Here is a 24,796-nt window from a genome sequence, read left to right as displayed (position 1 = left end):
CGTGCCCTTCACGTCCATCCCGTGTCCCTCCGTGTCCCCATGCTCCCCACGTCCACTCTGTGTCCCCCTGTCCCCACGCCCTCCCAATGCCCCCCCCAGCCCCCCCACGGCCCCCCCCGCCGTGTCCCCGCCCCCCGCCGTGTCCCCGCCCCGGGCCTCCACCGGGTCCCCCGGCCGCCAGGGGGCGGGCCGGCGCGGGGCGGGGCCGGCGGGCGGGCGGCGCAGCGTCGCTGCGATGGCGGTGAGCCGGCTGCTGGCGCTCCGGCTGGCCTACGCGGCGGCCGGCGCCCTCACCGGCCTCTCGGCCTTCTTCACCTGGAGCCTCGCGCCGGCCTTCCGGCAGCCCGCCACGGCGGCGGCGGGGGGCCTCTCGGGTACGAGGCGGCGGGAGGGCCGGGGGGGTGCCGGGGCGCCGCCGCCTGAGGCGGTTCCCGCGGCGGGGCCGCCCGGTGGGCGCTGGGGGGGGGCGAGGGCGAGGGCGACGGCTGGGGGCGGGGCGCGACTTCGCCTCGGCGCGGTCGCGGGCGGTCGCTGGGGGGAGCGAGGACGGGGCGGGGGGGAGCAGCTCTCCACCGGGGACGCGCACCCGGCACGCTGCGTGACCCCGGAGCCCCCCGGGGGCCGTGCCGGGGTGGTCTTGGCTCGCCCGGGTCGCCACGCGGCCTGTGAGCGGCGCGAACAGCAGCTTGTGCGGGCGCGGGGGTGGCGCCGAGGCCAGGCCGGCGCCTCCGAGCCCCTCGCTGCGGCAGCGCGTTTCGTTGCCTGCCGGTGGTAAAACCGGGCTTGTGGCGTGGGGATACAAAGCCCCGTGGGGGCGGGAGCAGAGCGCAAGAGCGTGTGACCGGGGGGCTCGGGTGGGCTGCGCTGTGGTTCTGAACGTCTGTGGGTGATGCTTTCCCGAGCTGCTCAGGAGCTCCTGACCTCCTGGAGGGGCTTGCTGTGCCCGTGAAGGGCTGCCTTGTAACAAAAATTCTTTGGGAGACTTTAGCTTACAGTGTTCGTTGTATTTGTAACTTGAAGCACAAAGCCGTGGTTTGTGGGATGTGTTAACTGCATCTGTTGATGCTTGTCCCTTAGGAAAAAAGGAAATAGTCTATTTTATAACCTTACTGCTAGTAAAGATGGAATTATTCTTGTCTTCTCCTTGGTACCAAAAAGGTTTTTGCAACGACATCTAGCGAACTTTCTGTCTGTAGTGGAGTAGCTTCTGTTAATGATGGTGTGTAACTTGTAGGGAGGCCAAAGTTCTAAAAGTTTGAGGTTTAAATTGTGTGTTGCCATCTGAGTAAGCCCTCTAGGCTGGTCAGCATTGTTACTGAAAAGAGGATTTTATTTCAGAATTACAATTGAAAACTTTGCTGACTTTCCTAGTAAAATTTTAGTCTGTCAACTTGTCTTTGTGTGCTCTGTTTTTTCAGGAAAGAAAAATGCCAGCCTCCTGCCATTTGTAGCCGCTGAAAGCATCTGCTCCAGGTGCTCTGAAGTAGGCATTTGGGCTATTTGTAAAGGCCAGAAGCTGTAAATTGCATCTTAATGTCCACTGAAATCAGTGAGATTCAGATGCCTGCATTGGTTGTGGATCTTAGCTAATGGTTGGGTTGGAGCGGAACAGTCCTCTCTTGGTGTGTCAGCTTAGCAACTCAAGGTTTTCTCTGGCAGAATTCCTGGAGGAAGAATAGAAACTTCGTAAAGAATCTGGTTTACTTCTGGTATTTGGACAACACCAGTGCTCATGTGTACCTTTTGGTATTTGCTGTGCTGTCAGGAGCAGCTGTGAGGTGTAGGGTTGTGGTTGTCTCTGCTTCCCCTCACTCCAAAAAGCTTTAATTCCAGCTGGGTTTGGAATTAAGCAGAGAACTTCTAACACTTTGCTTTAGTAGATGTCACAAGGGAAGATGGAGTATTGTACCCCAGAAATGCACCAGGCAATAGCAAGTAATATTTTATGCTGCACGCATATACTGTATTACATTCACAGAGGAATTTCGGAATTCCACATTGTAGAAGGGGGCTGGTGAGAAAGCAGAGAGAGGAATCATCCTGTACTTTCTGTGCTGAAGTTACTTAGATTGGTTATCTGCTGGGAGAAGGAGGTTTGTGTTAATTACCAGGTAATTCAAGCTAGTTAAAGTAACAAGGAGGTAGATAAGCAAGAAACAAAATTTAAAAAATGGTCATTTGTTAGGTTGGACTATCTGGATTTGCCTGCTCTCAAACATCTGTTGAATTGGATACAGGTAGAGTCACAGTAGGATCACAAAGCCTGAGAAACAGATTAATAAATGCATGTTTTAGTGTTAGACAAAGCTGATTTAAGAGGTACCTGCCATGTTAAATTCATGGCCTCTTTTTCCTGCCCTTCTGCATTGCTTTTCTACCCCCTCAATATTTCAACAGGTGAAATATGCCCCAGGTATTAGAGATGAGACTTGTATTTTAGGCTCCCACCCCTGAACTCTGAGAGTATGTAGTGTTCTGTGTCACAAACATTATCCCCACAAAGGAGGGGTCAGGAAGGAGGGGAAATAAAGCCACTTGTGTATGGGGAGGACCTTTTTAAATTTCTTCCGCTGCCAGACAAACATTAAAGTTGTGCCCTCAGTTCATTGCTAGCCTTCACAAGTCAACATTTCATGTCCTGCACATTGGAGTCTGCATGGATAGAGCCAAGTGTGGGTGCTTGTTTAGTTGTGGAGGGGTAGCCAAAAAACCCCTTAAAAGTCATGTTTTTTCTGTGCATTGAAGCCAAGGCTACTTGGTGAAGTAAGATTGTTCCAACAAAAAATCACAGCATGTGGGAGGTTTACATTATGCTTAGACACTGTGGATACTTCAGGTTCAGGTAAACAAGGTGTTCACTTGCTTTGTTTCTGGCATACTTCATTAATTCTTCCTTCTTCTATTGTAACATGCTAACTGGTACTTCTGCTGCCAGAGAACATTGGGAAAGGAAGTGGGTGAGCTGAAATTTTCCGCTGTGTAAGCATCGCAAAGTTAATTGTCAGGCATTGTTTTGTGCCCTTTAGTCTACTAATAAACCTGTTGCAACTTTCTGCGTGTTGTACAGGATAACATCATGCAGAAAGACGGCTTCTGCCTCAATATGTGTGACTAAACTCAAGTGCTGGGGTGCAGTGTGTGCTCTGCTGTAGCTAGTATCACTGTGAAATCAAACCCCTGTGCTGGAGTGTCTGTTGTTCTGGGTGGGTTCAATGTGTTCAGCACAAACGGGATTTTTTTGGGGGGGGAGGCCCTGCATGTGCCTTTTTCATTCAGAAGCTTCAAAAAGTGATCTGAGCACCTGAGGGTGAGTTGCAGGTTGGGCCGTTGTGGCTGGGAGGCCGTGTGTGTGGTAGAAAGTTGTTTAGGCTGGAGTATTTGGCAGCTTTGCAGCAGTTCTTTGTTAATATGCCTCTGATTAACACAAGGCTTTGCCTGCCAGCCTGCTCCGCAAGTGTGTGTTTGTACATGTTTATCTAGTTTTGACTCTTTCTGGTTTTCCCGTAGGCTCCTGTATGTTTGTCGTTGCTTTTCTCTTGCCTCTGTTGGTGAGATGGATTGCAGCCTGCTGCAGCTTTTGTTCATGTGCCTTTGGTTTGTCAGGGCTGTGTGTTTTCAGATATTTATCCATATACTTCCTCTCTGTAAGAAGTTCTGCTGGTTCCTGTATCATTAGAAGTCTGTATCTTTCTCTTTGTAATCAGTTTATCTTCTGCTTATCCTCTAGGGAACCTTTCCTGCTGCATTTTGCATGGAAACCTGCTGTCCACTGCTGCTTGTACTTCCACTTGCTCAGATACATTTCCTATAATTTAAAGACTTAGATATCTATTTACTCCAAGTTCTAGCATTAAAGTTCTGTGGGGGGAGAACTGCCACATACTGATGAGTCTGTAACTAGAGCCCTCAGTTACCTCTAGTTATGAAACCAGAAGCACGTTAATTTAAGGTGCTGAGCAAACTACCTTTCCAGTCTTCCCAGTTAGCTTTCATAATAATAAACCCACCCACCCCCAATGCCTAGTAAAATCAACTCACTAACCCTCAAAATCTTAACTATGCCCCTGGGCATGCATACTTGGAAATTTTGGGATCATCTTAGACACAGACATTGTGTATCATATCCTTGTTTTAAGCAGAAACACCCTGTCGAGTGCTTCTGATAACCCAAGAGACAGCAACTTAATCGACTAATCACAGGACCCAGAAAGTCATTCCTGAGTTAATACTGGCTGGCTCGATGGTTTGCCATTTCATTTTGAACTAGTCACAGTGCCTTTTATAATTTACTGCTTGTTTGTATGTTTGACCTTCTCCCCTCACTGCCTTAAATTAATACTTTATTTTTTTTAAGTAGGCCATGAATCTCTGAGCAACTCTGATGTTTTCATTCTGCCAGAGGCAGTTTAAAAGGGAAAAAAGCAATTAAATGTTTTCAGGATGTATCCAGCCCTTTCCTGAGTGGCTTTTAATGTTCTTGTGTATGTATCTTCTCTTTTTAAATTTAATAGAAAAAGAAGGGGGCTTTTTCCGCTCCAAAGAGGCTGTTTCCAAGCTGCTCAGATATTTCTGGCAAGATACAGAGCTCGTGCTTTGTGAATATAATGTAGACCAGATATTAAAGCAGCTGCAAAGAAGATGAAACACAAAATGTACTTTCAAGACGCTTGAAACTTTAAAAATACTTGATAAATGAAAGTAATAGAGGCTAGTTTATGCTGAACACAGTATCTGATGTGTACAGAAGTAGTGATTTTCTGAAGGCCCTGATGACTAATCTGCCTTGCATATGTTAGATACATTTATGCAGATTGGATTGTTCCCTATCCAGGACTGGAACAGCACGGCCAAAAAAGCACTGCAGTTATGGAGTAAAGCATTTGTAAAGGTTTGGATTTGCTTGTGAGATACTACATATTGTTCAATTAAGGTTTGGTTCATGACTGCTGTAGTCCATTGTCTTAAGGAACAGAGAAAAGGAAGAGAAAGCTCGCTAAAAGAAAATACAGAAAAGACTGCACATGGCTTATGCTTAATTGTAATTTAGTTAGGTTGCGAGGAGAGAATGAGTCCCTCGTTAAGTGCTGCTGATGTGATGTTGGTTTCCTCTTAAATATGAATGATGGAGGCACGTAGCATCTGAAATCTGTACATCTTGTTTCCTGCTTCTGAAAATGGCTGAGCAGACCAGCTCAGTGCTGAACAACAAGCTGAAATGCCAGGCTTTTTCTTCATGCACACGCGTGGCCCTATCTCCTTTCCTCCAAACCGAAACGTCATGGAATGGTAAAGCAGTTGATTGCATGTTGGCAGAGGGAAATTTTGCCAAGTCAAAACCAGTTTTTACTAGAATACTCCAAAGACTCTTCTCCTTTGAGAGCTGCTTTCCTAAAATATTTCAGTGTTGATCCCCCAGCTATTTTGGCAGAGGGCTGTTCAAGAAAACCCATTTTTAACCTCTTCCAAAAACAGCTGAGGGCTGAGCTAGCTTGGCTTTAGCTCCCGGAAGAAAACATTTTACTCTTTCTGGGAATCAACCAGACGAAGCAAAGTTCAAAACTTAGAAATGGCAAAATGAATGTAGGTTGGCAAAGCTCAGACTCCTTCTAAAGCAGGTATTTCTTTCTAATGCTCCAACTAGAGTAATAGAGCGTATAAAGGAAGATTGTTTAGATGGAAAATGACTGAAGGCTTTGTAAGCACTCTGAAGGAAAAAAAAAAGTCTTCTAACTAGTCACCACAGACTTCATATTTTCCAGGACTGTGCAAGTAGGTTTTAATATTGTTCTTTATTTTTATTGTCATTTTGTTTGCCGTCATTTTTGTCTGCCATCATCAACATGCATTTTGAGCTGCAGAAGGCTGGAATAAGAATGCTCATTACAGAACAGCTTCTGTGTGTGTGTCTCTGTTTTTTTTGCCTGCATTGCACATTTGTTGTTTTTTCCGAGAATCTGTAGCGCCCATTAGTGTTGTACAGTGTCCTACTGCGGTGTGCAAATGTGGCCTGACATGTTTGGCCTCTGGCAGCTCTGACCTCAGGGAAGGCAGCTGTGCTGTTATTCCCCATCAACAATGCAACTTGTTTTGCTGGGACCAAAGAATTGGTCAGTGATGAGCAGGGGTCTGAGAAAACCTTTTGTTTGTCGCAGGTTTTGTTTTTATGTTTAGAGTAAGGGAAAGTTTTGTTTCACTTGAGCTAAAGTATGCTAAACTTTCCAAAGGACTTATCAAAATATTTAGATACTGGTGTTTTTCTGTACCAGGTTACAAACCGAGGGCGAGTCTGCTTTTGAACTTGCCTTTTAGAATTCATTTAAACGTGTTCCAAGTATGCTGCAAGTTTTTGTATTTTGAATATGAATTAATCTTGTCAAAATACCTGTTAACTTTGGTTTAAAAAACTCCTGCCTCTGTTGCTGTTGTTTCAGATGTACTTGTGGTTGTTTGATGGGTCAGTTTCCTTTTCCTGGAGCTTTGTGTACTTGGGATAATTAGTTTTGATTTAGAGGTAATTTTCCCGTTGCTCTACGTCAGATCCCTTGATTGTGTCCTATTGAGCAGCTCTTATTTTAGGGTCATTCCAACCATGATGTGTGGGGTAAATCCACCAAGACAAATGTTTCTCTGAAAGGGGTGTGAGATTTTTGATGTTATTTTAAGCAGGTGATGTAACAGGAGCTGACAACCACCATTTTTACTCCAGGGCTACGTCTGCAGGTTCAGGTTTTGCTTCTGTGCATAAATGCAAAGTGCGTCTGTGAAGGAGGAGGGGATTTGGGGAAATCGCCTGAGGTGAAAAAGAAAACCTGAAGATCCTACAGATGATCATTCCAAGCTTTAAATGGGACAAAACTGTTATTTCCTGTGCCAATAAAAACTGTTTCAAAACCTGTTTTTGAAGCTGTACAGCTGAATGAGTTAGCTGTTTTTCTATTACCTACATATAGCTAATGGGTTTGTGTTAAATCTGGAAACTTTTTGCTCTCAAGGTCTACAAAATGAGAGATTTCACATAAATCAAAAATACTAGTATGGTTTTCATTTCTCTGTGATAATGAAAGTATTTACTGTAAATCAGTGCAACTCACTTGTTGTTCTCACCGCTTAGCTTATGTATATTGGTGAATGGGAGGTTGATTTGCTGTTTCCTCAACCCAGTTTCAGCTGAATTAAACATGAATGAGATGCTCTATTCTAGCATTCATGGACTTGTTTCCTCTGGAATTTGTTAGAAAGTGTGGGATTTTTCCTCCTGAATGCTGTATGTAGATAAGCAGTTGGCATAAAGAAGGCTTTTTAGAAAAGGTACATGTTTTCATGTATTTAAGCATTTAATTAGTGATATTTAGCAATATACTGTGCTAAATTAGGTTCCCTGCAATAATTGTTTTCCTTGTGTATTCAGACTCTGAGTTTGATTTGCCATGCCTTACTATTGTGTAGCTTCATCCCACTTGGGATGCCCCTTGTATTCACATGTATTTGTTAACATCTGGATGGTGGTTTTGCTTTCTTTTGTGGCTGTTAGCTAGTTCTGAGTGGCACTGGTGGGGTTTGGGTGTCTGCCTGAGGATGATCTCACAAGCTCAGGATGAGCAAATTAAGCAGTTGAAAAAGTAAGTCCTGTTCCATTTCTCCTACCTGGCCCTGAATGCATGCAGCCAATGTTTTTTACGCCAGTGCTGATGTTCCAGTGCTGATGTTTTTCAGTGTTGTGAGCTGGTGTAACTTGTTGGTATGCTTTTCTGCGATTTTAGAAAAAAGAAGGGGAAAAAAAGAGAAAACCCAATTGCTCTGCAAGTTGGCTAGCCTCACCAGCAGTTCGGAGTGGTGTAGGGGGGGTAAGGGAGAGGAGGCAAACATGCAGCTGGAGGTGGAGGAGACTCCTTTCCCCTCTGTTTCACGTGGTAATGAGCGTGATGTTTGTTGAGCTGCTGGTGAAAGGATGCCCAGTCTTTTAACGACCCTGTGTGACCAGACTCGGTCCTTCAGCGATGGAGGCTGGTTTTTGCTTAGTCATGTATGAGGCAGTTATTCTAGATGTTAAGAATTAACTGAACACAAGAGTTTGCTAGACAAAGCATCCTTCAAAGTGCTGTGTCAGGCTTTAGGGTCAGGGGAAGGTGCAGGGTCAGGCCTGGGGGTGGGGGGAAGATCGGGTGGCAGCTCATGTGCTGCCCCTGCTCTCCCCATAGAGCTTGCAGAGCATCAGCAGCCCTTTTGGCATGGGAACACCAGCAACTTGACTCAGCAGTTCAAATAAGTTGTGCCAAGTCATCTGAAAGAGCCTGGGGTAGCGGGGGAAGCAGCTTGTTTTCCTGACTGAAATACACAAGTTCCTCCTTTTTTTTTAAAAAAAAAAATGTCGATTGAACTTTCTAGAGTACAAGTTTAAAGGTGAGGAAGTGGTTGTTTAAGCAAGCTGATAGGCTTGTCTACTAAATCCCATGGCAGGCTTTTTGAAGAGCATTGCCAATGCAATTATGGTCATCTGCAGAACTCCAAAATAACTTCTGCCAGTTTTGTGATCTCAAGCATGTGTGCGTAGTGCTAGTCTGTGTGGAACCAGTCATGGAAAAGCAGTATCGGTTGCTGATTTTATGAGAGTCTCAGAATTAAAAGCCTGACTGCCTGGAGCCAGAAAACATGCTTAGGTGCAGCAGTTCTGACCAGATGAAGTAATGGACTGATTCTGCCTTTCCTGTTGACTGTGATAAAAAGTCTGTAAGCTCTGTCTCTCCTGGATAGCAGCACTTTACCCTTGGGTTTTTAGTGTATCCTGAGTGCTTTTACTTTTATGAGGTTTTGGTGGTGGTTTTTTTTAAGGTTGTCCTTTTTCCACCCATCTCTTTCGGAGGCCACTGTTGAAGGTACTTTAATTTGCTGTGCCTCATCCCAAGACATTGAGGAGGCAAAAAACATTGCCGGAGTTCTGTGTCTAGCCTGGAACTGAGTTTTGTGTATATTCAGCTTCATTTGATGTGCACCTGCAGTGCATCCATTGTTTGTGTGGCCAGCTAGGTCAGAAAGCCTGGTAGAAATGAGCTGAAAAGCCAGTCCAGCGGGTTTGCAGGGCAGTTCTCGGCTCTGCTTATCTGTTTGTTTTGATGCAGTTATTTTCCTCTGTGCTCTAATACATTCTTGTAAACCTTGGGAAGCTGTGTGTATAATGACCGTATCCAGTAACAAATGAGCTCTGGCAAGACTTGTGACTGTCCTTAGTATTAAAATGTTTATCTTGTAGTGGGCAAGGCTGGTTCTGGCTTCCTTTGATGTTGAGAAGTAGCTGCAGAGGGAGGTCTATGTTATTGCAGGATACCATATAAAGCAGCCTGGTATTTTTGCAGTGGTGTCTTTTTTATTTTTTTTAATTATTTTTTTCCCCTGCTGCCCTTAAAATCTGTAAAGGAGGTGGCAGCAAAGCAGAAATACAAGCCAGTTAGTTGCGCCACTGGAGGTTCAAATTTCAGAAGTGCTGCAGAGGTCTTTGCCAAAATGAGTCAAATGTTTTAAGTCTGTAAAGTGGCTCTAACTACAGGTTGAGTTTAGCGGCTTAAGGAGATTTAGCCATACTCTTCAGTGCTGTCACTTCAACAGAGGGACAGCTTGCTGTAACTGGAGTTCGTGATGTTGCTTGTATAATGGAGAATGACAGGCAGCCCTGGTGGGTTTTAAAAACTTTTGACAAGCTTTAAGCATGTGAGTGGACAGTTCTTACACTGAGTGTCTCGTCTAATTTTTTTTCCTGAAGTGTGATAAAAAGTGAGCAGTTTCTAGAACAAGGTTAGGGAAAGATGCATTGTTTTCCCCTGTATCAGAAACTGTTTACAGATATTGTTTGGACGCTTTCACCCCTTTCCCCTCCTGTTTCCTCCCTTTTGACAAGGGAGACGAAACTTGGTTATGGACTAGTCACCTAAGCTTAGGGAAATGCTTCTTGCTGTTTCTATTAAAATCATAGTAGATTTGGCTTTACTTTGGAAAAAAAAAATATATAAAACCCAAACATGCTCAGATATTTGGTTATGTAATCCATATGTTTTGGGCCAGACCCAAAAGTTGAGAGAGATTCAGACCACCTTAAAACTCTTAGTGAGCGTGCTTTGCCGTAAGTGGCAACTGTATGTATGAATCATCAGGGAGCTGAACGTCACACCCCTTTACTTGAAATGCTTGAAGTGTTTGGAGGGGATTTGTATGAATGCACTCTTTAACTGGAGGTACATTGGAGCTAAAAGACGTGATGTGAATCGCTGAGTACTGAACAGGTCCTGTATAACTTGATTTAGGTGTCTAAAATCGATGGTTGTGTAGTGGTGCTCTTTATCATTGTCTCATGTATGTAAAAGCAGCTGCCTGGCCTTGTGAAAAAGTGCACTAATTCTTGCCAAGTGCTTGGCTTGCTATGTGTGATGTCATGAAAGCTGTGTGGAGAGTTAAGTAAATATGCACTGAGTATACATTAAATGGGTCTATCCTAAACAGGAAAACAAGTTTTTTAGGGGAATACGTTCAATGAATGAAGTCCTTTCTGTACCAGCCTGTAATCAAGATACATATCTTAAAGCCTGTGCAAAAGCAGGGGGCCTGGGGTGGTCATGAAGAGTGATACTTGCACAGGCAGCCATTTATTCTGATATTTCCCCTCTCTTTGGCAGGGGACATGACCATGAATCATTAGTATTCCTTGGTGTTTCATATGGGGTTTAATGAGTTGTATATTTATTAGAGACCTTGCTGTGTTACAATGTGATGCATGGTACTGATTCCCCTTGCTGTCTAATTGAGCAGGTGTTCTGGCGCTCTGGGCCCTAATCACGCATGTGATGTATGTGCAGGATTACTGGAGGACCTGGTTAAAAGGGCTGAGGTTCTTCCTCTTCATCGGGATCCTCTTCTCAGCTCTCTCAGTGGTGGGATTCTGCACATTCCTTGTTTTGGCCATCACCAAGCATCAGTGTAAGTACTTTGTTGCAGTAGGCAAATGGGAGAAATGACTGGCAATGCTTGGATTACTGGGATTGGATTTGAAGGAACAGAAGACCCTGCAAAGCAGAGCTGGGGTGAATCTGGGGGTGCTCCTGCCTTCTCTTCTGAGAGGTGTTGAGAGACTTTGGGGGAAGGGTTTCAAAAATGAATTTAATTTTTCTGCTGTGATATCTCACTGACATGAGTAATTTCGCTGCCTGATGAGTGCCACTCCCTTAGGGCATCTTGTAATATTTGATAGCAGCTTTAATAGGCGTGGTCTATGGGACTGCTGGCAGGCAGTCTACATTTTCCAGCATTGTTCCCTATAGGAACTGAAATTTACTTCTGTGATGAATAAAGGGACTGCTCTGAACATTGTCTCACATGTTGATGAGGATATTGAAATCTAAACACCAGTCAGCAGGGAGAAAATGCCTGCTACATTTACTCAGCATACAAAGCTGTGTTGCTACAAGGTGTTTAACATTGTCTAAGGAAGGTTCACATAATTACTCCCAGTATTAGCTTAGCAGTAGGCAAAGTAGAGAAAGTTTGGGGGTTTAGGTTGTTTTTTTAGAAGTTGTCTGTGTTTGTTGCTTGCTGCATCTGGACTGATAGCCACTAAGAGTCCTGTTGTTGTTGTACTCATGGTGGTGCGCAAGCTGTGTTGGGGTCATAACCCACCAAAAGCCCTTGGCTTAGCCTAAGTATGCTCCCCATGGAGATTCGAATGCTTCAGCCTAGTGGAAGAGTATGAAAATACTTGTACGTAGAACACCAAATATTTTTCATCACCTCCTTTCTTGGAAACATGAGGAAAAACTGTTTGGGGGAAAATTTGGGTTTTATTGGGGAAAAGGAGGTATTTTAGGGGAAAGCCCTAATTTGGGAGTCAAGTAGAACATGTGCATAAGTTATTTATATGTGGAAAGTTTAGGGCTGGTAAATCTAATGAGTGGGATTTACTGAGTAAGTATTTTTTTGTGTATTCTTCAAAAAAATTATTTTTTAATAATTATCAAGCAGCTTGTACTTTAGAGCTGGAATTGTTCTAGGCATTAGGTTATGTAAATGTATTTCAAAATTGTTGACATCTCTGGGACAAAAAATCCCCTTAAACTTTTGAAAATAGATATGAAGACTGCTGACATGCACTGAAAAAGCAGAACCATACCCGCCTGACTTCAAAGCTGTTAATGTCATTCAGTACTGTGTGATTATTGCAGCACTGTATTGAAGACCTGCAGTACAGATTGAAGTGCACCAGTATCATATACTAGATGTCAGTTACAATGATTGGTAAAAATTTTTAGGAGGAGGGTATGTTTTATTTCCTGTGTTTTCCCTCCAGATGTGCAGATTTGTTTCCCCTTGCTGTGGTGGGGAGAAGGGAATAGTAGTAAGCCAGGGTGTGAGAAATTAAGAACTGCAGCTTGAGGTTGTTTTCTTGAGGCACATGTTTCTACCATCCTGGTAGAACTTCATCCCTTGGGCCCTAAGCAAGGTGAGTTTGGGTGGCTGACAGCGTGGTCTTACAGCTGTTAGGATCTGCTCTCTAGAGATGATGATGAGCTTCAAGCTGTGACCATAATACCTTTCTGTGGTAGAGATGAGGACATTTTACAATCTTGAATTGAGATAGCTGGGACTAAGGCACTGATAAGACCTTGTTCTATGAGCAGGGTTTGTAGATGCAGGCTGGAAAGCTCCTAGAAACTGGGGCCTGAGTTGGGCTCTTCCTGGCCAGACTGCATGAAGCATAAATGGGATTTTAAAATATATCTGTATCCTTTTCTCTCCTAGCCCTGACTGATCCCAGAAGCTACTACCTGTCATGCGTCTGGAGTTTCATCTCCTTGAAGTGGGCCTTCCTGCTTAGTTTGTATGCTTACCGGTACAGGAATGAGTTTGCAGACATCAGTATCCTCAGTGACTTCTAACGCTTGGACTTCAATCCTGTCTGAAGGTGCTGGATGTTTGAATTGCCCCCCAAAGGCATGGTACATGCAAGAGACGTATGAGAGGTGGAGAAGGAACCCACCCAGTGCTGCTCGGTTTGTCTTTCAGCGGTAGGGGTTTTTTCCTAATTGCTTTTACTCAACCATTTAAAGTTTGGCTAATGACGTCAGTCTAGTCTTTCTGTAACTTTCCTGTGTCTGGTAGTGAGGTGAAAGACTCCATGTGCTTACATGCAGCAGGCCTAGATCCGTTCTTTGTGTTGTTCCGAAGTCCAGGGGAGCTTTCCAGCGGGTAGGAGGTCCTGGGCCCTTCAGGAGCTGTAGGTTCTTACCTCACAGGTGCAGCACCCTGACATCTTGTTCATGCGAGTGCATCGCCAGCCTGCTGGAGATGGGTGCCTTGGATGTGTGTAGCAGAGATCACTGCTGTGTGAAAGCTGGCTTCTTCTGCACTGCTCTGCTTCTCAGAGTGGAGAGATGAGCATTTCATTGTGGCAGGAGGTCCCTATGTACCTTCCAGCCAGCACCCCGCATCTTCCAGTATTTTGTTTTCAGACATTGTACGCAAAGCCAGCTCTCTCCTATGGTCTGGATGAGCCTGAAGGGATGCGCCAGCAGCAGAGAAGCACTAGTCATCTCAAGGCTCTGTCAGAGGCAGAGAATGCTGTTTCTGGCTGCTATCCAGGATCACTTCAAAAAGAAACTTTATTCCATATTTAACGCTCAAATTGGTAGCATGTAGAATCAGGTGTTTGGGTGAAAGATGTGCTAGGCAAAGGCTTACCTACCTGAACCTCCGGAGAAACATGAATATGATTCTTATAAAAAAAAAAAAAAGCAGTTCTGTGTTTCCTTTTCTTTGCTTAGCTTCCCTGTAACAGCAGGGTGAGAGAGGGAAGGAGACATGGTACTCAAAAATAAGAAAAGTATCCAGAGTCAGCTCCCAGCAAGCCTCTGTAATGAGTGTCACTGGTATAATGCAACCTTGGATAAATTGCTGGGCTCTTGTGCAGTGAGTCAAGGCCTTACAGGTCTGCACTCATGGGCTGGTGTGCTGGAAACAGCTGGGCTTGACTGGCACATCTTTTGCCTGATGGCTATGAAGCTCTCCCTCTGCATTTCAGCCATGCGTGGCACTGCTCTGACAAACCTAAAACCTGAGTCAATTTAGTGACCTCTTCAGTTTCTGTGTTTTGCTCCCTGTCAGCAGCTACCCTGAGAAGCTTGAAGCCTTCAAGTATTTACATTTTTCCTTGTTAACTGTATCTGCTTCAGATGAGCTAAAGGTTTTGGGCTGATGCTCTGGCAGAATCTGAGCCGGTGTTTTGCCATGTTGGGCAGATGGTGCTGGCCGCTACAAACTAAAAGTGGCAACGTCCATGAATAATTCTGTAGGTGGATGAGAATAGAGGCAGGAGAAGCCCCTTTTCTCCTTGCAGACTGATGGAAGATAAACAAGGCAGGTATTTGAAGGAGTCTCCCAGACGTGGTTGTCCTGCCACTTCTATAGGTACTGCTGGAGCCTTCCTTGAAGAGCATTTTTGGCAGTTGGTGGCAGAGGGTAGGTGATGGGACCTGCTCAGGGTTTTGTGACCAAGTGAGGCGCAAGTGGAATGTCCTGTGTGCTCTGTTGTCAGCTTTCTCTTGTGCCCCACAAAACCCCCAGTCTGGTTTTGTGCAGCTGGCTGCTGGGGAGTACCTTGGACTATCCTTTCTGTTATGTTATCCTAGCAGTGCTCTGACCTTGCTGTGTTTGAATCCCGCTCCACACTCAAAAGGCTCCATCCACAGCTTTGCTGATACGTGTTTCGCTTTGGAAGATGGGTGGTTGAAGCACACCATTCAAGTTGTTGAGGGGATTTTGGAAGTGTTTGATAACACCTGTTGATAGCATTCTCCTGTTTCTTGGGTGCGAAGATCCTCATGTGACTTAATTAGACTGAGGAACATCTTTGGGTCAATGTATGTACCAAGGTTACAGCCAGCTTTTGCCGGGGGACCTGTTGGAGTCACTAAGCCCAGACAAAGGCTGTGGATGTGAAATGTGCTTACTTATGAGATTAATACTCAGGCTTTTAAATACTAAAATCTCCCTTACTGCTGATGTCGGGCTTCCAGTGTGCCTGGCAGGGGATGGAATAGCTCATCTCGCTTCTCTGCCCAAAGCCGTGGCACCCACTGTGGAGTTCACAAGTGGTTTTAGCATCAGTCATTTCAATAAGCCATCTCTTGTCTTAGGTTTCTTCCACACAACATTGCCCACACATTTGCTGTGCTGGGGCAAGCCTCAGCTCTGATAACCAGACTGGTGTGAGTGCTCGGGATGCAGAAATCCCAACACCGGTCAGGCTGGTGGAGCTCTGCTACTGCCTTACACAGCACCAAAACATTGTCCTTTTCTGTCACTAAATTACAGAGCCCTCCAGCCTGCGTGCCACTGGCTTCGTTTTTGGGCATGTGTCCAAAAGTCCTATCAGCTTACCCCAGAGTTTTTTAAAGTTTATTTTTGTGACTGTAAACTTGCCTACAAACAGCTCACTGAATCCAACCCCTGTTTTCACCCTGACATGTTTTAGCTCTGAAATTTATACGTGCATCTCAGCTTTTTAAAAGATGTGTATGTAAATATATAATATATTTTTACATTGTTTATGCTTTGTTTGCACGCTTGGTGTAAGATTTGGTCCTGCGGTGGGATGATGTAACTCACAGTGGGGTTCATTTGTGTGTATCCTGGTGTCTCCTTGTACTAAACGACACTATAACTTGTATGTTACACCACAGTAAGAGCAGAAATACAGTCATCTTTCTCACCAAACAAGTGTCTGGAGTGATTTTCCCTATCAAGTTGTTAAATTCTGTCTTTCTCACTCCCATGGTGGCAACCTGCAGGAGCATTACTCTTTGTGGGAAGGAAAGGGGTGAATTGTACACCCAAAAAAAGCAAAATGTTTTGATGTGGAGCTCCAGCATTTAACTCTGTCATGCTCTGTCCTTGCACCTTTATCAGCACTCCCAACATCTAGATCCACAAGCAGTGATGCCTAATGTGTTCCCTGCCCCCCAGCCCCCTTTGCATTTTGGGATTTCACACAAAGGAATTTTTGAGCAAATGATGTTGTTTCCGTTCCCTTTTTATTTCAGCTACATCCTGTGTGTAGTCTGCGCCTGCAGCAAATGGGCGAGGGGAAGAGATGCTTCTAGGTGGGGAGCAGCTGGATAATCTCCTGTGATGAGCACTCCTGGTTTCCGAGCTGTTGCCATCCCCATCTTGGGCACACCACTGCTACTGTCTGCAGAAGCTAAAACTCAGCCACCTTTATAGCAAACCTGGCTGCAACTTCAAAATAGTCTGTGGGGAGAGAATATTTTATTTTCTGTGCAAAACCCATATGCTGACCGGGGACAGCGTGCTGACTTTTTTTGCCCTCTCTGGGACTTGAAGACTTTTTGTTGTTAGAATGAGACAGTCTTGGTCTCTTTTAGCTGTCTCACAGTCCCTTTTACTTTCTTGGCAGCTTGGCCGGAACTTGCTGTCAGCATGTGCTAATTAGCCTGGTGATGATCCCAGCTATCTCAGGCAGCTTTTTGTTTTATTTTCCCCTGTTGGCCTCTGATTCCTCTTGCCTTTGCAGCCTGAAGAGAGACAGTACAGGCGCTGCTTATCTAATCTTGTAGGTGGATCATTTCACCCAGGCTGTGCCCATCTGAATGTGGAGGAGTTTGGGTTAAGCCATCAGTTTCCTAAAGGATGGCGAGAAAAGGATGTTTTGGCCTATGAAGGCACTGTGGGATTTCAGGGGTTGCTGGATGCAGTGAGAGCTTGGTGTCTGTCTAGAAATGGGCTAAGAGAGATGAGTAGGGTCATTTGTCTGCCAACGAGTCCTGGTAATAGGTGTATGTATGTGCCTGGGCTGGACAGAGGATAAAAAGCCTCCTGCTCCTGCCCAGCAACAGGTTTGATGCCATAGTGGGGCAAGGGTTAGTGGTTTGGTGATACCTAATCAGGGTCAGACCCATGGGGATGATGCATTTGCCCTTGCCACCTCCAAGTCTGAGTAAGCATTTGCCCAGGCTCCTGGTGCACTGTGAACATCTGCACCTCCTGCATGGCCCTCAGTGGAGAAATCTACCCTTGTCCTGAGGAGCAGCGGGCTGGGAGGCACGAGTCCTGTGTGGAGGCACCTGTCCTGCAGCCCCAACTCTGTCTCCACCTGCTCCCGACATCTGAGCAGCTTTGCCTGGCTTCACATGCACCCACAGGTGAGATTCCCAAATCTCGTCTAGGTTTGGGTGCACAGAAGCTTCCCTCTGTGCTTGCGCTTCTGGTGTTAGGCCTGTCTAAAAATGGCTGCCAGGGTTGGAGGAGCAATTAGCTCTTGCCTGAACGCCAGCTGTGGTCTCAGCAAGTTCCCTGTCTCAGCTGGCAAGCACGCTCCGAGCAGGCTTCTCCAGCACCTGTGCAGAAAAGGGGAAACAGGAATTCTGCACCTCTTCTTCCTCTTAGGATTTTGGGAAAGAGAAGGCAGTTTTTGGAAGCTGAACAGGGAGGGGAAATGCAAGACAATGTATTCGATTCAGCACTGAGGGTTGGCTGGAAGTTTGGTGGGAACCACTGCTCTGCTTTTCCTGTGGCTGTGAGCACCCCTTGTGGGCTGATGCTGGTGGAGATCCTCCCCTCTCTAAACCTCGCTGCAGGCTGGGCATCACACTGAGCCAGCCCTTGAACAGCTTTCTGCCCGGTGGCAAGAGTCCTGTCGCTGATGCTGGGATCAGGACCCTGTGCCCCAACCCGTGACCGAGTCCTCTGTGGCGTGAGGTTTGGGGTAGCGGGAGGCCGCTGCATCTTGATCCCTGATCATCTGTTTTCTGTAGCCCAGCCAGTGAGTGAGGCAGCTAGTGGGAGGCCACAGTAATTAGAACATTTGGAATGAATTTGTGAAGTGCTGGGACAGTGTCTCCCCTTTGATGGTTTTCCTGCAGGAGGGAAGAGTCAAAGGCTCTGCAGCCCCGTGCCAGCCAGCGGTGCTGCATGGTGAGCTCTGATCCGACTCCAAATACACACGAAACAAGTTTGCTGGGCTCAGCTGCATCCTTGGCAGCACCACTTGGTGCCTTCTCTGAAGGGACTTGGAGTGGCTGTGCTGGGGACTTCTGGGGTGAGAGGTCCCTTCCGGGTAAGGGAGGGGGGCAGGAGCCCCCCCGCCCCCAACGCAGCACCAGCAGCTTTTGGTGGCAGTGTGGGAGGTGGGGCTGAGCCCCCGGCCCGGCTGAGCACCCAGGGGTGCAGGATGGGCAGTAGCCAGTGGAGGGCAGCAGTGGCCTGACCGTGCTCGGGGGGGTGGGGGTGGGGTGGGGGGTTGGAGCTAGCGCCCGCCCCCGCCCCCCCCCCCCCCCCCCCCCCGCAGGAGCAAGCTCTTCATCCCCATCACACCCACATCATGGGGATGTGCGTCCAGGTAGGGGTCTCCTTGGAGCTGCTGGGGGTGGGATGAAGCCAGATGCCTTTGGGGACCACCAGCTCCCACCATGATGACCTGACTGTCCTAACCAAACCCCGTTTCCTTGAAGACCGAGTTCTGCAGAAGTCCTTGTTTCACATCTGTCTGGTCCCAGGGTGGCAGCAGGGTCTGACTGTGTCCAGCAGTCACTGCAGGACATTCTGTGGCTTTCCTTCCCTTGCTGGGGTCTCACAGATGGCTCTGGGAGCTGCTCCTGCACCGGGACATTGCTCCTGGCACCATTCCTGGCTCGTTCATGATGAAATCCCAGCTGGTTTTATTCTCCAAAGGAGCCACTGAGTCTCTGCTGCTGACAGAGAGTGACTAGCACTGTGGCACATGCTCCCGGGGTCGCCACATGAACCCTTCCCAGGGTGAGTGCCAGAGGGGACTTCTCCCCCCCAGCCCTGTCCCCGTGTCGGATCCAGGAGCTGAGCTCAGTGCTCAGGTCCAGCACCATGTCACCTGGGCTGGGGACTGGATGGGAGCCACTGAGGAACTCAGCGTGGTTCAGCCCAAAGGATGCATGGGCATTCCAGGGCCACTCGCTGGCATCCCCATCCCAGGATACTTGGGGATGTAGGTTCCTGCCAGGCATCACCAACACTGCTCCTGGTCACTAGCACGGTGGCGCTGGGTGTCATGCAATGCTCTCCGGTCCCACTACCTCTCTGGGTGGGTTCACAGCCACAAAACTGCCTCTCAGGCTGGCTGCAAGGGCCAGCGCAGAGCAGATAGGAAGGAGAGGGATCTTCCTTCTCTACTTGGTTTGCAGTGGGGAATCTGACTCCCCGGGGCTGCAGTCTCCCGCCCATGCTATGGGACAAGTTTTAGAATCATAGAATGGTTTGTGTTGGAAGGGACCTTAAAGATCATCTAGTTCCAACTCCCCTGCCGTGGGCCAGGACACCTTCCACTAGACCAGGTTGCTCCAAGCCCTGTCCAACTCGACCTTGAACGCTTCCAGGGATGGGGCATCAACAGCTTCTCTGGGCAATGTGTGCCAGTGTCTCACCACCTTCATAGTGAAGAATTTCATCCTAATAGCTAATCTAAGTTTAAAGTCATCACTCTATGTCCTGTCACTACATGCCCCTGTAGAAAGTCCCTCTTCAGCTTTCCTGTCGGCCCCTTTGGGTACTGGAGGGGTGCTATAAGGTCTTTGCAGCTTGGTAAATGTAAGGTTTTTCAGGTTTATAAGGTTTTGCAGCTTGGTGAATCCAGACACCCTCCAAAGGAATGGTAGAGCAGCCCTTAACTGCCCTGGTCAGGAGGGGAGAAGCCTTCTCCTCTCCTGGGGAAAGGTTTCCAGCCCCTGCTCTAAGCCAAGCAGAGCAGCACCCCAGCCCAAATTACCTGCTTGTCCTCTGGTACTGGGATACAAGGAGAGCAGAGGTCTTGTGTTGATCTAAAGAGTCAGAGCAAACCCCTGGGCAGACTCAAGTCCATCATGTTACTGAGAGCCCTCTTCTACCTGCAGGCTCCTCAAAGTCACGGCGATCCCCGCCCTGTTCTCAGGGCATACCCAGCTTTACCATCCAACAGGACCTTTTTCATGCAATCGCCCTGTTTCCCTTTGGAGGAGCAGCAGCGTTCATATCACCTGGCACTTGGCAGCGTAAGGGAGTCGTCAGAAACTGGGCAGCATCTGCTGGATTTGGAATGTGTGTTGGGGCTTGCAGAGGATCTTTGGTGTGGGAAGGAGCCTGCCACGAAGCACAGCTCTACCTGCCGCCCACTGTCACACCACAAGTACAGGTCTCCAACAGCTTGCTGCAACCCACTGTCAGGGTCTCAGCACCCTCTGAGAGGGTCCGTTCCTTGCCTGCGTCGGTGGCTCTGATCCCACCTTCCTGCCTGAGCAGCGCCTGAAGATACTCAAAGCAACATTAACAAAAACAACAGGTTTTTTGCATTTTAGCAATCTGCTTTCAAGATGTGGGGAAGACGGAAGCGGTGTTTCAAAGGCTTCGAGCGCTGCAGCCCCGCCAGACATGGAGGCCTCCGCAGATGAGTCATGCTGGAGCTGCTGAACATGGGCCTTCCAAGGTGGGTTTATGTGGAGAAGGGTGCTCAGTGCCTGCTGGCCCAGGTGACACTGTCCTCAGTGTGTTGAGTCCATAAATCTTGGCTGTGTGTCCTCTAATTGGGCTCTGGAGCTGTGCTTAGGGGTGTCCAACAGCTCTAAGCATGGGGCAGAGCCTGGAGCTATGTGCAGCCAGGGCAAAGAGGTCTTCAGCCATCCTGGAGGTGGCCATGAATGGTTCTAAGCATGGCTGGGCTGGGAGCAGAGTGGTGAGAGGGACCAGCCATGTAGACAGCAGGGTCAAAGATCTGCCTGGATACTAGGTTCCTTGGGGTTGTCCTCCCACTGAGCTTGACAATGCCACATTGGATCCCATCCTGCCGCTTGGCCAAAGTTGTGCTTGCAGGATCCATTGCCTGGCAGGGTGGCTGCTGAAAAGGGGAATCTGTCTGCAGTGCCAAGCAGAGCAAGGGAGAGGGGACCATTTTACAAGTCTTGCAGGAAAGAGGGACCTCAACAATGCATGGTAGCACTGCTCTGCAGGGCAGCCCTGCCATGCAGATCTGCCTGGATGCACAGTCTGCTGCAAGTGCAGTCCCCAGCTTTGCAACAGAGCTGGCCCACCCTGTGAGGAGGGAGCCGACTCAGCACACATTTGCTCTTTGGTTACTGGCTGTTGCTTGTAAAAAATAATAAAAATTAAAAAGAAAAAAGAAAAGAAAATCCCCCAAATTCCATTTAATAACTGCAACCCTTCCTTGCACGGAATGTCCTGGTTGGAGCAGGAGGGAGCTGCATGCTATCATGTGCTGGCTGGAGCAAGATGTAGCGGGCATGGGGTGTTTTTGGACACAAATGAGAGGCTGGGGTAGCACTACCTCAGCGGCAGTGCTGAATGGGGCCAAGACAGCAATGCGCTGGAGGCAGTAGGTATGGGGTAGCCCTGGGTATGGGACAGTGCTGGATATGATGGGTAGAGGGTAGCAGTGGATGTGGTAAGGTGATCTTGGACATGGTGGGTCAGGATGGTGTTTGGCATGGCCAGTACGGGTTAAAAGAACAAAACATGGCTAGAAGGGAGCTTTTGGTAGTCTTTGGTCCGGCACCTTCCTCACAGCAGGGACAACTGCAAGGTCTCATTGTGTAGCCCTGCATCCAGCCCCATTCCTGAGTGTGGCTCTGGATCTGGATGGGGTGGAGAAGATAGGACAAGCTGCCCAAAGGGAGCATGGCATGGAAGAGGCCCTGTCTAAGATGTCTTTGATAGGCCAAGTAACCCCAGAGGTGTCTCGTTGCTCCCAAATGTCATATCTCAAGCTGGATGGGTGCTGGACTCGTGGACACGAGCCCAGACCAGGTTCTTCTGGTCATCATCTTCAGCCCCAAGTCCTGCCAGGCTGATGCTCTTCCCAAGGGAATTCATGGTCCTGCCTTCTGCTTCTCACAAGTCAGCAGGTAGAGGCAGGTTTTGGTAAAAACTAGCAGTGGGATTAAAAGTCCCCAGTGGAGCTGATTTAGTGTTGGGATAAGCTAACCAAAGTGCAGATGGAGCTGGGAGGCAGCCATGGGCTGAGGTGTGGGGGGCAAGCATCACACAGAGAACTGGGAATAGTTATTTTTAGGACATCTTTCAGTTTGGAGAAAAACCAAGTGAGTAAAATGGTTCAATATGGTTCCAATATTTAACAAGGAGGCTGAAAATTGTCGGGTTGGAGTATCTAGGAAGAGCCTTTGAGACAATATTTATGGAGAGCAATGATGTGCAGCCAAGAGGAGCCAAACCACAGCTTTGCAAAGAGGTTAGTGGATGGTCCTGGTACCTCTGTGGAGGTTACTCTGCTGTCTGGAGGGCTCTGGTCCTCTCCTGCAACAGCCCATGTTGAGCTGGGTTGGCAGCAACTTTTCAGGGAAGGGCTGTTGCTTATCTTCCTCCTAAACTAAGAATGAAAGAGCAAAGAAATGAAGAAAGGGCTAAAAAGCCAATGATCTGAAATATTTATTGCAGAGTAAAACACAACTGCAAACAAAAAGGCAAGCAGTAGAAAGGGTGCCCTTCCCCTCCTCCTGCAAGTGCTTGGGGCTGTGAGATCCTCCACCAGATCCTATTTACTCCACGCCTGATGTAGCTGGAAACATCTCGCTGAGCCAGTGCTGTGCCAGGACATGTCTCTTGGCCCGCAGTTCCTTGACACAGTTCAGTGGTTTAAAGACCTTGTGGGGGAGAAATTATTCTGGGAATAATTATATTAAAAATCTTGTGGGTTGGTAGCTAGGTCCTGAAGCTGAGGGCTCCAAAGCCTAAGATCAACCCTCAAAAATAATTTTCTCTCCACTATCTCCCCAGTGCCTGGAAGGTGGATTTGATTTGGGTTGTGCAGAGTTTGGGATGGGCACCCCAAAGCCCACCAGGCCAATGCATGCTCCTCTTCCTTTCCACATTGGAATTTTTTTTCCCCCCATCTTGGGGAAGATCTGTTTGGTGGGATGGGTTCAACCGTATTCTGGTTGGAAGGCAGCTTCACCCAGGAAGGGTGTTGGGAGAAATGGGGTGTCCACATTGCAAGTGTCAGCAGTGGGAAGAAAATTTCATCAGGAAGGGGATTATATTTCCAAATGCTGAATTTACATTTGATCTGGTTCCATTTTTTGTTACTCTAATCCTTTCATGCATCCAGGTCTTGCACTTAGATATTCAGATCCTCCTCTCTGCTGCCAGTGCCTTTGCACTGCAATGACTTGGTATCACTTGCAGATTGCTTTAACCTCCCTCTTGGATTTTAGGCAAATGAAGATACTAAGAAAGCCTGTCCCCAGCTAGTCCTCGAGGCACCTGAAGCCTATGGCAGTCCCTCTTCCATGAAGCCCCTTTTAGACTATTCCTTCCCCATTTGAAACCCCCTTTTCTCCAGTTTACCTACAAGTACCTATGGAGCAATTTATCAAGTGTGTTAATAAAATCCAGACAGAGGAGATGTACTGTATGGCCTTTGTTCAGAAAATAATTTTTGATCAAAGACGATTATTGGGTTAGCCCAAGGTGAGCTTGTTCTCTGCCATTTTTATCCAATTATCTCCCTATCTTTGATAGTTTTTGCCTTCCAGATTTCCTCCAAGCCCTGCACACTGCCAAGGTCACGTTCACTCTCCTCTCCTCCCCTTCTGACAATAAAAGCTCCATATTTACTGTCTTTACTCAGTTGGTGTTATTTTCCACTGAGTCGTATTTATTACAGATCTGGGTTTCAGTGCTCTAGCACACAATACTCACAGAGATTTGCCTTCACCTCCAAGGTGCTTGCTTCATAAACTCCTTGTGATGCACCTTTCCTGTGTCCTCGTCCTCCTCACTGAATTGTGGAGTAATTTGGGGAGATGTCTGAATTATCTTTAAGACCAATCCTACCTGCACTGCACAGATATAATCCTCTTTTTTTTGCTCTCTTTTTATGTGTACAGCTAAAGGGCTTTCTAGCTTAACTTCTTTAGCCAGATCTGATTCAGCCTGGCTTAGGACAATTCTTACTTTACCCCTACAGAGTTCTCCAAGAAAGGGATGTTTTCTTTGATTCTTTTTCTTTCTACTTGTAAATGGAACTTTTCACTGGAGTTTTCCCTCTCCGTGTCAAAAAAAAAAAAAGTGATTCTCTAGTGAAACACTTATATTTTAGCTATCCATTTAGTTTAACCCATTTAGTTTAAGCTGCAGCTCATGATCACTCATTTCAGATTATGCTTTATCATGGCCTCCCTTGGCAGAAGGTCTGTTTCCCATGTCCCCTGACCTACAATGCTCTCTCCAGCCCTTGGAAAAAACAAACCTGCAATGAGACTATTTTGTTCCCCTGAAAACACCCAGCCCCACGGTGCTTTGTATCACAGGACATGTTCCTTTTTATGTTACAGCCTGGACAAAACCTTCTCATTCTGGTGATGGAGGAGAAGGTGAGGAGCTGGAGGACTCATTCCTCGATGGGGAGGAGAACAGCAAAGGGGACCAGGCAAACCAGCTCAGACCTACAAGGAACCCAGCTCCCAGTGAGGCAGCGATGTGGCATCTTGTCCTTTAGGAGTTTTTCCACCAAAATTATCTTCTCTGTGCCTTGTCCAGCTTTCATCCATTCCAGCTCAACGCTATGTGCCTGCACCCACCAGATAACTTGCTTAGTGTCACCTGGCAGCCATGCAAGGAGACCTGTGGACAGCAACGGGTACGGCTGAGCAGCAGGTATGGCTTTTCTAGAAAGCACAACCTAGAGCGAACCTGAAAGTGCCTTTGTTGCTTGGTCTGGAGAAGGAACCATTGAGAGGAGACCTGGCCATGGCCTTTGGGGGCTGAT

At 47.2% G+C, this 24,796-nt stretch overlaps 1 protein-coding gene across 2 annotated transcripts; it reads left to right on the top strand.

The window, feature by feature from the left end:
- Nucleotides 1-146: 146 nt before the first annotated feature.
- Nucleotides 147-24,677, top strand: SLC48A1 (solute carrier family 48 member 1). 2 transcript variants are annotated; one of them, XM_055792319.1, is made up of 3 exons: nt 147-374; nt 20,355-20,482; nt 24,363-24,677. In XM_055792319.1, the coding sequence occupies exons 1-3, from the start codon at nt 236-238 to the stop codon at nt 24,675-24,677; spliced, it is 582 nt and encodes a 193-aa protein (XP_055648294.1). In that variant the 5' UTR covers nt 147-235. The 2 variants fall into 2 exon arrangements, with proteins under 2 accessions (XP_055648294.1, XP_055648295.1); XM_055792320.1 differs by lacking the exons at nt 20,355-20,482; nt 24,363-24,677 and adding exons at nt 10,795-10,962; nt 12,778-15,753 and having other exon boundaries at nt 191-374.
- The last annotated feature ends 119 nt before the right edge of the window (nt 24,678-24,796 follow it).

This window comes from Falco peregrinus, chromosome 19, assembly GCF_023634155.1.
Source record: "Falco peregrinus isolate bFalPer1 chromosome 19, bFalPer1.pri, whole genome shotgun sequence".
Lineage (NCBI taxonomy): Eukaryota > Metazoa > Chordata > Aves > Falconiformes > Falconidae > Falco > Falco peregrinus.
Note: the sequence above shows the minus strand (reverse complement) of the source record. Positions and strands in the feature narration are given on the sequence as shown.

What these genes read in the sequence shown, in the direction of transcription:
- SLC48A1 (XM_055792319.1), top strand. Translation starts at nt 236, where the DNA reads ATGGCGGTGAGCCGGCTGCTGGCGCTCCGGCTGGCCTACGCGGCGGCC. An exon ending in GGCGGCGGGGGGCCTCTCGG is followed by an intron (nt 375 to 20,354) that starts GTACGAGGCGGC and finishes TTTGCATTTTAG; the next exon opens with CAATCTGCTTTCAAGATGTG. An exon ending in CTGAACATGGGCCTTCCAAG is followed by an intron (nt 20,483 to 24,362) that starts GTGGGTTTATGT and finishes TTTATGTTACAG; the next exon opens with CCTGGACAAAACCTTCTCAT.